Below are 16486 nucleotides of genomic sequence, written 5' to 3'. Positions count from 1 at the left end.
GTCAAATGTACAAAAATATGTATTTGTCCAAAACTCAATACATTCAGCCTGCTTTGGTCACTTCAGGCAGTCCCATTTCTATGAGACCTCTGTGTACATGAATTAAATTGGTTTATTTTTCCTGTTAATCTGTGTTGTGTCCACGTAATTATTAGGAGAGCCAAAAGGACCTCAAGAGGGGTAAAGGAGAAATTTGCCCATCCCCGTGTTGCTAGACAAGGTCACACACATTCACTGGCTCAGAAAAGATTTGAGGAGACCCTTAAGTTTTCACCACTGGCTGATCTTTAGTCTCCAGGTGTACTGGGTGGGAAAACTTGGGAAAATGAAAATGGTGTATACAGTGATGAAGCTGTGCACCCAGCCCCAAGGTAATCTGCAGAAACCAGGAGAGTGGTTTTTGAAATTTCTGTTCTCTTGCTACCTCCCCAAACCCCCTGACCCAGCACTCCAGTGGTCTAAAAAAGTAATAATCTGTTGTGTCCACCCACATAGTGGAACAGAAACACCAGTGACTACACAGCACACGGCAAAGAAAACCGTCTAACCAAAAATAGTTCGGCATAGAGAGAATGACAATCAAGTCAACCGTCCAGAGTTTACAGTTCCGCTACCTGATCCATGAACGTCTGCCTCGCTTCACTCCAGGACAGGTCAGACCTAAGCATAGCCTTGGTACCTAAGCACTGGCAGGAGATACTAGGAGTTGCGGGACCCTGTCCCAACCTTTACTTTGGTGTTCAAGTCCTTTGCAAGACCTTACCAAATGTTCTGAATGTGGATAAATATCCTGGAGTCCTTAGAACAGGCCCCGTCTGAGGTCCCCTAAGACCACGCACCAATATGCTGTCCCACTCCCACTGCAGGGTTATTAGAGCATAGTTTATTTTTACCAGCACCAGGAAAGACAGGGACCAACATGTGGGAGCCCCAAGGGCTCTTTGAGGTTTACAGTTCAAGAAGCTGAGAAGACCTGTTTCCACAGTGTCTGTGGGGTGGTTGTGGGGACAGCAGCGGGCAAAGGCCAAGCCTTGCCTTCTAGACCCTCGGATGTCTCCACTGTAGAAGGGGCATGGCTGGGGTGTAGATGTTCAAATACAAAACCTGACACTGAGCAGGCGATCTAACTCAGTGCACTTTGAAGGGGACATCTGTGACTCCATGAACTTTGATTGTCAAACCCTCATCCTGGAAAGAGCTGGGGCTTTTGGGAGAAGGCTCTTCTACCAAAAGTCACTGAGTGAGAGCTCACCATGTGGGACGGAAATGGTACTGTCAATACGCCACCCTCAGGGACGCCTGTGTTGGAGCCGCTGTATCTGGGAAGAGAGAACACTGGGGGGACAAACACTGAACATTCCCTGCTCCGTTTGTGGCAGAGTCTGTCCTTTGCCTGGTCCAGAGACAGACGTGCTTCTGGGAAGCAGCCAGCCACTTGGCAAGGAGCACCCGAAGCGCTCACCACTTGCTGGGTCAGCTCGGTATGCTCTAGGTCTTCCCATTGGCCTCAGGGGCACAGAGTGCTGGCGAGGCCCCAGGAGGAGGACAGTGCCTTTGTGGTTGAAACACAGTGTGCCCAGCCATTCATCAAGGATGGGACATCTCTACCGGACTGTTCATGAGAAAAATGTTTACTTTCTGGGGACTTGGCCTGAAGCGGGCCTTGGGCAAAGGGCTTAAGCCTGTCTGAAAATAGGGATATTAACCACTGTGCCGTCACGGGACACTGAGCACACAGCTGGGTGGCCTGGCACTTGCCCGTTTAACATCCCCAACTCCCCACTCCCCTCACCTCTCCCCTCTCCCCGTGTGCCCTTTGTACCCAAACTGAGTCTCCCCCCGAAAAAAGAACAGAGTTCACATGAGCTCACTCAGATGTGAGCGAATCTGTTTTTGTTTGCTTATCCATTTTCCAGCAAACTTACCTTTTCCCCTGGTCACCTTTGCCAGAGCAAACTAACATCCTCACTGCCTTCCCACCCGTGTCTCGCTCACCTCCCCACATGCCCTCCATACACCTTATACCCCCATGTCCTAAGATGTTGTCTGGGACTCTAGCCCTGAGAGGCTAATTGTCTCAGCAAAAGACCCTGTGTTCATATGCACTAGAAGGGCATCTGGTCCAACAGTGAATTAAATGTTAAGGCTTCCCCCCGTTGTATCCCATTAAAGTGTCTGATGATATGCAACAGGGAGGATACATGGAGGACCACTATCCAACAAAATTAACTTCCAGCATTTCAATCTCAGGCCCTTGCTCATCAGGCCCTTTCCTTGAACTTCCGCATTTCCCTTGGAAAATGACAGGCCCCAGTTAACCAGTCCTTCTCTTATTTCTCCTTCTTCCCCAACCCCCATCCCACAGGAAGAACTGCATCCTCTGATGCAATCCCAAAGTATGATTTCCCCCCGCCTCTACAACTCTCCATGGACTGGTAATTCCCAGGCAGCAAACTGAGAAGCCTGCCTGGGGCAGATGTATCTACCCTGAGCCCCTGCACAAACACCACACAGACACATCCAACTGATGCTGTTTATTTATCTTCCGGTTTTATTCCAGGTTTACTGGTGTCTCCCTCCCTGAACGTTTCACCACCAGACCTCTCTTCATTTCTTCGTGTGCATGACAACCATGCTGACCGTTCGCCTTCATCCGAAGCAGCTTCTTAGGTCAAGGGTGATGCTCCATCACACGCATCTCAAAACCGGGAGTTCCTTTAAAAACACACACAGGCACACACATAATATCCCATCCTCTCTGAACGATGCTAAAGACCGCTTTAACTTTTTAGGGCCCTGCCCAGGAGACAGAGTCACATCCCCTGTGATCTCTTACGTTACCTCCAACCACATATTAGAAACTATTCTTCATAATCTACGCAAAATGGCCACTGTTCTCACAATAGCCATGGGAGGTGAAGGAGATGCATAAGAAAATTAAAAGATGATGGTGATGATCAAAACAGAAAAAAAAATGATGGGACAGCGGGGTAAGGCTTTGCACAAAGGGGACTCACAGACCTTTGTGGAAAGGGGGTGGTGGGGGGAATCTGAGGCAAGCCCAAATTTAAGGGGGCGGTACAGAAGGCCTGAGGGTGGGGTTGATGGCCATGGAATGACAGTTCAGAGACGTGTACCTTTGAATCTCAGAGACTTTGACTCTCATGCTGCTTCACTCGCCTAAAGCTTCCCTGGTCAGAACCAGTTCTGCACTGCAGTTTTCCAGACGTGCTGTCGCACCCCGATGCCCTCACGCCCTGGTGTCACTGTATGCCTCTGAGCCCCAACTTCTCCATAAGTGAAATAAATGACCCAGCTTACTCGTTTCAGCGCCCAGCCCCTGGGCTCCTCACCCACCTGTCCTCCTCTCTGTCACCTGTCCCGATGGGGCCTTCCTCCCTCGGGTAGTAGCGCAGGGGATTGGGCCACAGGTCCTCGCCGATGATCCGGTAGGGGAAAGGGGCCAGGTCAGGACAGGGCAGGCCAGGCCCACATCCCTTCCCCCAAGCAGCCGGGGGACTCCAATATCACCACTGCTGAGGGGGACCAGAGGCACCCCACCTCAGCAATCCTGCTAGATCCTGCACATCTGTGGTCAGAGAACCAGCTGAAGAAGTTAAGGCTGCTGTTGTGGTGCCTACGGCTATACGCCTCCCTTTCAAAACGATGGTGCCACTGAATTGGAGTGGAATGAGATGCCCTATATCCTGTGGGGAAAGGAGCGTGGGAGAAGGGCCTAAATCACGTTTCAAGTTCACCTCGCCCCATCTGCCCTCCCCCACAATCCAGGGAGCTGTCTCTTACCAGTGACGTGAATGAGATACTCCTTAACAACCACCTCATTCTGGAAATTGGGGTTGTTCCGGAAAAACAACATGATCTTGCGGCAATCACTGGTATATCTGAGTTCCTCCTCCTGCCGGGACAAAGTGGAGGAGGAGGGTGAAATCTCTCTCCAGCAGACCTGCTCTCTCCTGCTTTCCGGGATAAATCATTTCCCCTCTCCTCCCCAGCCTCAGCCTCCCCAGCCTGACCTTCAAGTTGGTCATGTAGCTAAGCACGTCTTTATCTTGGGCACTCATCGTGGCCGACATCTGGGGGTGGTTCACAAACTGCTTTACGTCAAGGAGCCTCTAGATGCCGGAGGTGAAAGGGCTGGGAGCACAGAGCGAGCCTGGAGAGTAGCCTGGGAGTGTCTGATCTCAACTCCCCACTAGCATCTAGTCCTATTCCTTCAATACAGACTGCATGAAGGCACAATGAGCCCCTCGGGGTGTGCATATCTGTGCACCAAAACAGGGAACCTCCAATTCTGAGAGGGAGGCCCTGATCTCCATCTGGACAGAACAAGCTTAGATCCGCACAGCAAACACTCCTGGCTCTAACTAGGATGAGCATTCGTAACTCCCCACTCTCACCCCCCTTTTCCCTGATGGTTATTCCAAGAAGAACCTGTGCACAAGACAACTCTTTTGCCTCCAGAGGCCCTGGTACTAATGACAGTACCTTTTTGGACCTCTGCTCTGCAGCTAAGCCCTAGTCTTGTTTCCTGCTATGCAGAACACCAGCGTGCCTCCACCATTTCAGGACCACATTTCCATGAGTGTGCCCACAATGCACAATCCAATGGATACATTTTGGTACCCAAACGGCCCGCTATGTTCGGTACCTCTTGCACTACCCCGGCCACAATATGGTCTCTCAAATACAAAATTAAGGATACAACTTTGACCCAGAAGCCAGGGATGCTCTGCATGATGGTGCTTCTGTGTTCTAGATAGGGCTTCCGCCTCCAAAGTGTTGTGAGCATGAGAGGAGAGAAGGTTCGACTGCACCGCCTATTCAGAGGCTCCAGCTGTAACTGCATGGCCTCCAGCACCTCCAGCAGGGACCCGGTGATCGTGGGTCCAGGCCCCGGCTCTTCCTGCCCCTGCTCCTGAGGCTTCTCCTCCAGCTCTTCCGCCAACACCTACTTCCGCTCCTCCGCCACAACATGCTTCCGCTCTTCCTGCTCTTCATGCTGCTGCTCCTCTGCCACCACCTCCACCTCTTCCATCATGTCCTCCACAGGCAGCCAAAACAACTCCCCGATGCACGCCACCTCCCCCTCCAACAGGGCCGCGCCTTGCTGCACCACGTCCCCGCTAAAGATTGCGGCCTCCTCGCCCCACGCATCAGCTAGTGCCAGCACCCTACCCACCTCCCGAACCACACCAGAGGACCCACGGGCCCCTGCTTCCTGAGGACCCCCTCCCACACCTAGGATGACCCCGGGTCCCCAGGCAGTGCCGCCTTCCCCGGGCCCCGCCTCACTGCCCATGTGGACCTGGCTCTGAGCTGGGGCAGAAGAGAAGGTGCGGCAGCTGGAAGCTCAGCACGTGGGCTGCACAGCACGCAAGCCCAGCGACTAGAGAGTAACGCTTCGCTGCGGACTGAATCGTTCCCTGGAGCCTCCGTGGTGAAGAGGCCTGAAACGCATGCACAGGAAATTTGGACACCAGGCATGCATGACCAGGTGGCAGGAAGGAGCTCAAAGCCACGCCCAGGCCACTCGACCCCATCATGACCAATCAGGGCGAGGACAGTGGGCCTCACCCTTGGCTGCCTCGTGCCGTGGAAACAGGCCATCTTCCGGGATTGCTGGCCCCCCAAAAACACCGCTTCTGCCCCCCTGACCTAGCAGCCCAGGTTCCACAGGGAGCTCGCCTCCAGGGAGGCCTCCGGCCTTGCGTCTGGCCTGCCTGGGGGCCCTGTGATACCTATGTGGCCTGTGCCAGTTGGAGCCAGGAGTTCCCACTCCGAAATCAGAAAATCAGAATCCGGTTTCCCTCGGGACCTTTAACCACTGGGAGCTCTCAAAAGATGTACAAGGAAATGCATGGTGGACAAAGTTGCTGGATCGTTTTCTTCCAGGGGACAGAGAGCCCGAAGCTCTGTGGCATGAGAGGGGAGTGTCCGGCAAACCCACCTCTTTGCTAGACTTGAATTCCTTTGCTCAAGTGCAGAAAAGCCATGCAGTGAAGAGCTCTGTCTGAGTGTCTGTCTGTCTCCCCTCTGCCTTTCTGTGTGTGTGTGTGTGTGTGTGTGTGTGTGTGCGCACGTGTGTGTTCTTGTTTCTGTATGTATCTGCTCCCTCCCTCCCACTCCCTCCCACTCTCCTGGGATCCCTGTCCCCTCTGGATACTTAAACTCTCAGAGAAATTCTACCTTGCTTGGAAGCAAAAGACCTCTCCTCCTCTGTGATTGGCACCCATGGGTTCTCGGACTTTGTGTGACCACACGTTCTCACAGTGCTTTTCAAACGCTTGAGTGGCAGGCAAAAATTGCCTTTCTGCTAGCCAACATAAGGTGACAAGCGTCCCTTCGGGAATGGACATTGACACATGGCACAAGACGAAGTTGACTCGGCCATCCTGTCTTTTGAGAGAGCGAGAGAGGGACGACACCCTTTGGTGGCACTGCAGAACGCCAGAAACTCTACTTGGACACATGCCCACACATGGAGGTGCTGAGGACTGCACCCAGTCAAGGGCCACCACGCACACACGCATGCCTTCACCACTGCCAACCCGAGGATGTGAAGTTTGCCTACCCTAAGGACGCCCTTTGCAAGTGGTTCTACCCTTGTCCACCTTCCAAATGAGATCACAGCCCAGCCCAGCCCTTCGCCCCAGTCTTGTGGGACAGGGGAGCAGTGGTAGAATCAAGCTAAGCCATCACGGCCATAATCCTGAGCCACAAGAGTTGTCAGAAAATTAAAGAGTGATGTCTTAAACCAGCAAAATCAGCGTGAGGCGGTCGGTTATGCCTCGGTGTGGGTCGGTCTGCCAAACCTTATGAAGAAAAGGCCAGGTGTTTCTCAAGGGCCTACACAGGGTTGGGGGGAAAGGTTGCCCATGCACTGGAGAAGGCAAAAAGGTGGCTGTAGCTGGGATGGGAGTGGGGCTGGGGGCTGGGGGGGGGTGGGTCTTTCCTCATCTGGGCCTGGGCATCGGGCCCTTTGTAATTCTCATGTACTTTGCATCCTCCCTGTCCTTCCACAGGTGCTTTCTTCCTCCCTCTAGCCTCAGCCCCTGGTCGAGGGTGCTGGCGTGTGATGCCACTTACACTTTGCTCCACGGGTGTTATCTCTGGGCTGGATTCCCTGGCTTGGGGGCTTCAACTAGCCCAAGGTTTACATACATTCTATCAGCTCTTTAGGCTTTTCCACATCCCCGCATCCATCCCAACGTCCATGCATGCATGACAGTAGTCGTGCCTATCCCTGAGCACGCACGTGCACAGACGTGCCCACACACAAACATGGGCACGGGCACGGGTACGTACCTGTGCAGAACTCTACATGTACGTGTTTCCACGAGAAAGGATTTTGGTCAGCGTCCCCTTGTTTACTGTCCCAGTTGTTTTCTGTCCCCCGCCTCCCCTCTGTGGATCAAGCCCATGAGCACATTTAGCTCCACGGGTTGTTCTTGGAACGATACAAACACCTGGGATTGCCCTGACTACAGGACGGTGTGGTTGAAAGTGGGCGCAGTGGGAGGCTGAGTCACGTGCACCTGGGTTCTGTTTCCTCACGGTTGCCTTCAACAGGTTGACTGTGGGGAGCAAGCAGGCTCGATTCCATTCCCCGTGCCCCTGTGTGTGGCACAATACAGGAAGACAAGGTGCCCGGGGCCCAGCTGACTTGGGACACGCTTTCCTCTTCCTGCAGCTCTCAGGTTCGTTCGCGTGTCCCCGCACCATCTGCTTAGAGAGGTGCTCCTGGGCTCCCTTTGCTCTGTAGGTGTTTGCCCTGAGCTGGTTTCTCTTTCCCCCTCAGGCAGCTGTGGGAGGCCATTGGGAACCAGGTCGTGGCTACGTGTGTGCTACAATGTCCTGAAGAAAGTGCGGATGGATCCAGCACTTGGGTGAAGCAATTAGGCTCTGAAGGTGAGGCTGAAAAGAGGAGGTGGGCTCCCTTCCCATCTGCCCTACTGTTTACTACTAAACACGCACAGAGCCCCCACCCTGATGGCCACCGTGGGAATCTTGCCTGCCCCGGGGGCCACCGTCAACCCGTCCCTGGTGCAGAAAGCAGCACCCTCTTCAGTCGCCGGGAGGCCCTCTGACCACTCGGGGCCTCACTGACTTCCTCAAGGACAAGGCTACCTTTCCGTTCCTCTTGGTAGCTCTGTGTTGGCCGAGCCTACTGCTCAGCTGGCCCTGGCAGCTTACACACGGTGCAGTCCACAGACCCCCTGGTAACGGGTTGGCCAGGTGACACCAAAGAGCCTGACAGGCCAGGGGCCCTGTCAGGGTCACCTGGGGAAGACCTGCTTCAGGTTCTGTGTGATACACAGAGAAAGAATGTGCCCCCGGCGGCACCGGGCAGAGACGTGCCAGGAGAGAAGGGCATAGGAACCAGAGGATGTGATCGCTTTAGACAGGCAGCGAGGCGGCATATCGCACAGAGGGGCTCCCGGCCGCAGTCAGAGAAAGAGACACGAGCTCACGCGCGGAAAGGGCAGAGCCCCCAACACGGGCAGGGCTGAGCTTAGAAGCTGCCTCGCAAGGGACAAGGACACCAAGACCCTGGCCGACTTCAACACATAAACCGTCTTCGCAGAGACTGAGCCTGGGTGCTCCCTCCTGAGGGGATGAGGGAGATCCCCGCTGGACAAGAAGTCATGCGTCTCAGGGCCCCGATGCCCCGATATGCCAAGGGACGATGTGGTGAGGAACAGCATGGAGGATGTGGGCTCTCCACCTGGAACAACACCTATAGGGGAAGCCCCACGTGCCGCGCCCCAGCGGGGCTGACAGGTTTCCACCCTCAAAGCCGAAGCTTTGTCCCCAGGGTGAATCTCAGTGAGGCGCATCCACTGGGGTGGACCACGAGGCCCCGGCGGCGGGCACCCAGGGCCACAGCGGGCAGTGTAAGCCTTCCTTCCCCACCGGAGGATGGCCTGACCATTTCCACCACATCATGCCCAGGCAGGCGGGCCACGCCTGAACCCAGCCATGGCGGCTTGCCCAGGTCTCTGGAGCTCCTTTAAGCAGCGCTCTTAATCCTATCTGCTTGCGTACCAGGAAAGAAAGAGGCAAGAAAAAGTCTCTTGTCTCTTTGGCAGCTCCAGACAGGAGGGGGTTAATGGAGCAGCTGATTAGAGGGCTCTGGCTCGCTCAGGCCAGGGGGGATGTAGGGAGGGGTGCGGAAAGTGGAGCGAGCCTGCGGTGGCAGACACTGGCATGACGTTGCACCAGCCCGAAGCGTGCTGTGTGTTCTCCCAGGGAAGTTGTCCCTGGATCATGGGACCCTGGCAGTGGCGGGCTGCACAGACTCCCGGGAGGGGAGGTGTGGAGAGTGACCTGCGCTCGCACACAGGCTTCTTGGTTGGCGGCAGTAGCAGCCTTAGCTTCTCATGCCCGTCTCTGGGATCCGCGCTGATAGCCGTGGCTCGCGCCCGTCTCTGGAGCTTGTTTAGGCGGCACTCTGAATCGCCTCTCCTTGCGCACCCCAAAACAATGGTCTCTTGCCTCTTCGGCAGGTCCAGACTTTTCCCCGGACTCCCTCCCGGCTAGCCGTGGAACACTAACCCCCTTCAGGCTGTGTTCACGCCGACAGCCACAGTCCTCTCCCTGCGCTCCGACCAAAACCCGAGCCTCAGCTCCCGGCCCCCGCCCACCCCAGCAGCCGAGCAGACAACCCTCTCAGGCTGGTGAGTGCTGGTTGGCACTGATCCACTGTGCGGGAATCTCTCCGCTTTGCCCTCCGCACCCCTGTTGCTGCGCTCTCCTCCGTGGCTCCGAAGCTTCCCCCCTCCGCCACCTGCAGTCTCCGCCAGTGAAGGGGCTCCTAGTGTGTGGAAACCTTTCCTCCTTCATGGCTCCCTCCCACTGGTGCAGGTCCCGTCCCTATTCTTTCGTCTCTGTTTTTTTCTTTTTTCTTTTGCCCTACCCAGGTACGTGGGGAGTTTCTTGCCTTTTGGGAGGTCTGAGGTCTTCTGCCAGCGTTCAGTAGGTGTTCTGTAGTTGTTCCTCATGCAGATGTATTTCAGATGTATTTGTGGGAAGGAAGGTGATCTCCGCGTCTTACTCTTCCGCCATCTTGAAGGTCCCCTTTCTATCCATTAACTTTTACTTACTTCTAACCTGTAAAATAGGTCATGACAGTTTATGTACACAAACACACACACACATACACTCATGCACCTTAAATGTATTTGTTATAATCGCCAGTACTGCTGATATGTAGACATACCAGTAGCAGAAAATGCATGGCATCATTCAGGTTATAACTCCTATCAGGTTTAAATTAAGTATAAACTATGTTTTGAGCATCTAGAATGAGGTTGTTCACAATTGCTAGCCTGTTTCAAATTAATCGAAGCGTGTTCAGCTAAAATGGAAAATATGACATGGTTAATGTGAGTTGGAACTAGATTTGTATTGGCTTGAGAATAATATACTGTAAAATACAAAGACAGCTAAATTGTATAAGGTCATTTGTGGGCTTGTCAGAGTTGCAAAAATGTGATCTGCTTCAATCATAAGTATAAGATAGTATCATAAAATGGGCAATTGAACAAAAGGAGTAACCACATGTATTTGCAAATTTGTTTCCTTTGAAGAAATGTGCCACGTTCCATTCTGCATATTCAAGGTGTCATTTAGATTTATATTTATGATCTAAATGATCTTCAGTTTTTTCATATAAAATTATTTGGCTTGTGATATTCATTTTTTGATGGAAAAACTGAGTCAGAGAAAAGTAGAGATGCGAACCAAATCTCCATACACACATGAATAGAGAATGAGTAACAATCTGTAACTTTAGGTAGTGATCTGTAGTTTCTTAATTTCTCCTTACCACTCATTCCTGATTCATTGATGAACTGCTGATTCAAAACACACATTTCATTTACAAGACTGACTTTTATATGCAATCCCTGCAAAACATCACTTGCCTCATGACCAGAAAAACAGTTAAGGCACATGGAATCATCAGTCTCAGGTCATCTTTCTAATATGGTCCTTTGGATGTTGGTGTCATCTGTCTTCTTACCAAAGATTAATCACTGCAGTCTGACCAATCAGGTAAATTGACATCAGCCATGAAAATCAACAATGAGATAAATGGGACTATATTCCATAGTTTTCACATGTGGACACACCTTGTACATCATAAGCTAAATTTCTAATCAATGCTTAAGCAAAAAATCACTGGTGCTTATGCTAATATATTTCCTTGCTTTGTAAATCAATTATCAAAATTGTGATGTCATTATATAACTCTTATAGCAAGAGACATTGATATAATAAAGTATAGATGTTGTAAAAAAAACAAAACACAAGAAACAAAAAGCAAAATCAGTGAATCAGGAGGTTTAAAATCAAACCCTGTGTTTAGGCCATGTAGTTTATTATATAGGACAACGTGAGACTTTGGACAGTCACTTAACTTGAGCCTCATGTGACTGTCTATCCTGGCTATTTGGTGGAATTATGAGGTTAGAATGAAAAGGTTTGTGAAAGTTGTCCATAAGCATGTAAGGGCTTCACTTATGTATTGTATCATTGCCAAAACACATAGATCAAAGATGTTTTTTCAAATTCAAAATGATGATTGGCTGATTCCAAAATCAGTGAAAACCAATATGGTGTTCCAAGCTGAATTTGGATTGTGGAATATGGACAGACTGAGAATCACAAGAATGGAGGTAGTGAGAGATGGTCAGGGGAACACATTTGACATGGTTCATCATCATTTCCTGTATGTTACATAAAGCTATCATATGATTTTTAAAAAGGCCACATTTTAAATTAGTTTTTTTGCTGATTCATAAATTTGTTTTGTTACATCGATAATCTTCACATTCTTATTCATATTCCTATTCATTAATTTTATGAAAAATGTTATAAAAATATTGAAGTCCATATTGGGATTAAGATTTACAAATTAATTTCTGGTTTAGAAACTTTAGAATGTCAGTGATACTTGACATGATAGCTCATCTTAATAACCTTATAACAGAACTGTCAACATTACAAAAAATAGTCCACATATTTCCAACTCTTGGATTCGCTCAGTGTTAAACTGAGGTCTCAAAATTTTGATTAAGGGAAAAACATTTAGAAGATTTGTAGGCTAAAATTTAATTCTATGATAGAGAAACCATAGTTACATATTATTACAGTTAACTCAGTTTAATCTGTTCCAATTCTGAGATTCTTGGACATACTTTATGAAAAATTTGGTTGGTTGTGCAAACTGTAGAGTTTATTAGGTATTTAGTGCAATCTATAGATTAAAATACAAAAGCAATGTTCAAGTCTATTTATTACAACCCTCCACCACTGACACTAAAAAGTTATTATGAAAAAAATAATTATTATGAAATAGCAGAACTCTTTCACAAACACAAAATAGATACACAATCCTTACTTTGCTTAAAATGATAGAGCACATTTAAACATTAAGCAAGAAGAAAGTCAGAATGGAGATGAAATAAGCACCATCCAAAAAGTCCTATATGAAGAAGTTGTCTAAAAGTGTTTGTGAATTGTGAGTCCATATTTAAAACATTTTGATTATATATCGAAAGGAGGAACATTTCAAATGTATGTTTAATAACTTCTATAAAAAAGAAAGATGATGTAAATGACTTAAACATCAAACTATTTTAAATTTATCATTACTCCCATATCCTACTTATTTTCATCTTAATCTTAATACTTTAAACTAGGGCTTCCCTGGTGGCGCAGTGGTTGAGAGTCTGCCTGCCGATGCAGGGGACACGGGTTCGTGCCCCGATCCCGGAAGATCCCACATGCCGCGGAGCTGCTGGGCCCGCGAGCCATGGCCGCGGAGCCTGTGTGTCCGGAGCCTGTGCTCCGCAACGGGAGAGGCCACAGCAGTGAGAGGCCCGCGTACAGCAAAAAAAAAAAAAAAAAAAAAATACAAATAAACTAATATCATCAATTAATTGCTGTTCAGTACCCTGCAATCACTATTTCTTATAGCTACCTATGTCAATAACTCATCTCAACAACTATAGAAAATGTTACTGTACTATTCACAGGGTCTGAGAAAGAGAGGAACGCAGCTTCTAATTTGTGTCATTATGCCAATATTTACTTAGAATTGTGTTTAATACTCAGCCTCTATGTCACTACTATTTTGTTCATCTCATTTTAATGGTCTTTCAAATAAAAAAAATCTGACAACTATACTCTTCAGAGAATTAAGTATTTCACAAAGTAGCAAGCATTTTATCACTGAAAATATTTAAGCAGAATGCAAAACATATATATGTATATATAGATACACTAATTTTATAGCATTTATATAAGTTATATGTACATATATGTGTGTATATATGTGTATCTATATATACATATATATGTATATATAAAACATGTTTGTATTTTCAGCTCTCTAACCTATACCAGCTTTCCTAGGACCTTCCTACCTATAAACAAGGAAGACTGAAAGAGCAATCACTTTACGTGACAAAACCCTACCCCCAATGGCCATAAATGATTGATCCAGGATGGGTAACTGACCCAAGATGAGTCCTTTGTGTGATAACTGGATTTGGAAGCCACAGAAGCAAGGCAGTCTCTCTTGAGCCAGGTCCTATAAAACTCAGGAACTGTAAGAAGCTATGTGTTTTGCCATGTGGAGAAAGAATGAAGACAACAAGCAGTGAAAATCAGAGACAAAGTTATTGAACCCTGGTGGTATTTGAGACAATTTCTTCCTTAGTACCAGTTATAACCCTGCTTTGACTCCCATGAAATTCTACACTATTCTTGTAATAAATTTCCCTATTTTATTATGCCAGTTTTAGCTGGATGTCTTTCACTTGCAACCAAATATTAAACAGCTATTTATTAGGGATAATATAGAAAGTTGTTTAGCTTTAGATGTAAAGCTGAAATTGATGAGTCCTGACATTGCATGAAATTCTAAAAATTTAACCACTGTATGACTATGAACTTGCTAACAACTTTTTGGCAGGTAGAAAATTTTAAGTTCTTATTTTTATTTCCCATAAAATAATATTATTTGTCATAAATAAAAAGGGATTTTTAAAAACTATCCAAGTTCAGCACAGGTTTATAAACAGACATGAGACATGGCTGCTAAGGGGTGACAGAGGGGCAGGATGGGAGAGGCACATACCTAAGTGACATGGATTTAGCAGTGTGCAAGGTTAGAGATCAAGACTCAAAATTCGATTTGTGAAGGTAAATTACTCTGAATATGAAAAAAATGTATAGGTCAGGGTTCCAGATATCAGGACAAAATGAAGAATATGGGTAAATCTGTAGACTATTTGGAGGTCCAGAAAAGCGAGGCATTGCTGAGCAGATACACAAAATACATTGTTAGGGTATATGGACAATGGCCCAAACCAATTAGATCCACTCCAAGAAGTCGATTCTTTACCTTCAGTCCTGGGCTGCATGCAAAGACTTGAAAAAACAAATGGGAAAGAGGTGATGAACCAGCAGTCCGGAGATTAATCTAGAAGAGGTACATGGGTTCACAATAAAGAAGGCAAAGACTGGGGAGCACTCTGTTGAATAAGATTCTCTGCCCAATCACTGGCAGCTTCTACCCTACAGACATCTAGCACATCTTCCTCCAGCCTGAAGTTTGACTGGAAAGATGCTCAGCCTTGTCTAGCCAGTTAAACTCCACTGACTGAAGAGCTTACTTATTAAATCTTGTCCCTTAGGAGAACTTTTCTAACTTTTTGATAAAAGAAAGCCTTGCTGGGTTTAACTAGAGTTCTACATAGTGGATCTGTCTTTCTACATATTTTATTTTAGAGTGTCTTATTTCCTGTTATTTATAATTTCTTCATCATTAAAAAAAGTTCTTTTAATGGAGATCTGAAATTCAGTGTTAAAGGGACAGTCCTAAAGACAAAACTGGGATCTGTTCTTCCTAGTCACTTTCTAGCTCTCCAGAAGCCCTTCAAGTACCTAAAATTCTACTTTCCCTTGAAAACAAAGAATACCTTAAGACCAAGTGGTTAAATAACTTAGGTCAAAGGTAGTCAGGATCACAAGGGAAAATGCTGGTCACATTAAGCCAGTAGAATTACAGGCCAGTATTACCTTTCCTGCCTACACGACTGTCTCAAGAGAAGGACTAGAGGAGGGTAGTAGCAGATCTGCCTTTTGTTTTAAGGATTAGACAGTATCTCTGGGCTTCCCAATCACTACATATTATGCAATAATGAAATTATGAGTTGGATTTCATACCCTAGGAAGAATTCCTCAATGAAATGCCAAGGGCTGGAAAACATTTTTTGAGCATATGAGATGTGGAAGGCATTGAGCAAAATCCCCTCTCCAGAGGTAAAAGGACATAGCGAATGAGGTCAGAGGTTTAAATGGAAGAATTGTGTTCAAAATTAGCATTTTTATTTTCCTGTAATGCCTTATAGAATGTCCCTACTATATCTTATTGTCCAGGATACACTTGGATGAGAAGACTGCACAGAATAAAAAATGTGGTCCTTCAATACCTTTCTCTTTTAAAAGAGGAACTGGCAATGTATACTGAATTCTATGGGAAGCACAGAAATAAATGCCTAAAGTAAACTAACTTGTTGGTGATTTTGCAGGTATTTTTCAAAGTTTTCATGTGAAAGGACTCTGGAATTCATTTGCTCTGCAATCTCTTTCTTTAGGCATGAACACTTCTGACATATCTGTGACAGTGAGACTCAGTGGGAGAAAAATCAATCATGGGAAACAGAGTGAGTTTGTCTTTGATTTCTAACACTTTTCTAATGTATATACTTTAGTCCTCACAAATATTAAAATTTGAGGCAAGTCCTTTGCTTACCTTAGATGTAATCAACCTTAGGTTAACTCAATTTAAAGGATTATATATTGAAACTGGTTAGTCTATTTTCATCTCCAAAAATATTGAAGGGCCACATATGCTGATCTTGTTTTATAGGTATCTAATTGAGATGAGATTTCTGGTTTTTTTTTATTATGGTTTATGAGAAGAAAAAGACTCAAGGCAAGAATTTGCAGTAACAAGAATAATTGGGGGGGGACCTTCAAGATGGTGGAGAAGTAAGATGTGGAGATAACCTTCCTCCCCACAAATACATCACATGAGGAACAACTCCTACAGAACACCTACTGAATGCTGGAAGAAGACCTCGCACTTCTCAAAAGGCAAGAAACTCTCCATGTACTTGGGTAGGGAAAAGTAAAAAGAAAAAAAAAACAGAAACAAAAGAATAAGGACAGGACCTGCACCTCTGGGAGGGAGCTGTGAAGGAGGAGAAGTTTCCACACACTCGGAAGCGCCTTCACTGGTGGAGATGGGGGTTGGGCAGGGGGAAGCTTTGGACCCATGGAGGAGTGCAGCAACAGGGGTGCAGAGGGCAAAGTGGAGAGATTTCCGCACAAAAGATCAGTACCAACCAACACTCACCAGCCTGAGAGGCTTGTCTGCTCACCTGCCAAG

The 16486-nt window shown here is 47.5% G+C and overlaps 1 protein-coding gene across 1 annotated transcript; it reads right to left on the bottom strand.

Annotated features, from left to right (window-relative positions):
- Window positions 1-3349: 3349 nt before the first annotated feature.
- LOC132481483 (testis-specific Y-encoded protein 2-like) lies at window positions 3350-5561 on the bottom strand. The gene is made up of 7 exons (XM_060086385.1): window positions 5420-5561; window positions 4994-5337; window positions 4724-4936; window positions 4035-4112; window positions 3805-3916; window positions 3562-3707; window positions 3350-3457 (listed from the first exon to the last, which is right to left on the bottom strand). The coding sequence occupies exons 1-7, from the start codon at window positions 5559-5561 to the stop codon at window positions 3350-3352; spliced, it is 1143 nt and encodes a 380-aa protein (XP_059942368.1).
- Window positions 5562-16486: the final 10925 nt, after the last annotated feature.

This window comes from Mesoplodon densirostris, chromosome X, assembly GCF_025265405.1.
Source record: "Mesoplodon densirostris isolate mMesDen1 chromosome X, mMesDen1 primary haplotype, whole genome shotgun sequence".
Lineage (NCBI taxonomy): Eukaryota > Metazoa > Chordata > Mammalia > Artiodactyla > Ziphiidae > Mesoplodon > Mesoplodon densirostris.
The sequence above is the reverse complement of the archived record's forward strand: the minus strand, read 5'-3'. Positions and strand labels throughout refer to the sequence as shown.

Bases quoted from the DNA above. Each gene is read 5' to 3' on its own strand.
- LOC132481483 (XM_060086385.1), bottom strand. From the start codon at position 5,561: ATGGGGTCGAGTGGCCTGGGCGTGGCTTTGAGCTCCTTCCTGCCACCT. The intron at 4,937-4,993 runs GTTGTGGCGGAG...GAGAAGCCTCAG, and splicing joins AGCAGGAAGAGCGGAAGCAT to GAGCAGGGGCAGGAAGAGCC. The intron at 4,113-4,723 runs GTATCCTTAATT...GACGTAAAGCAG, and splicing joins CTGGCTTCTGGGTCAAAGTT to TTTGTGAACCACCCCCAGAT.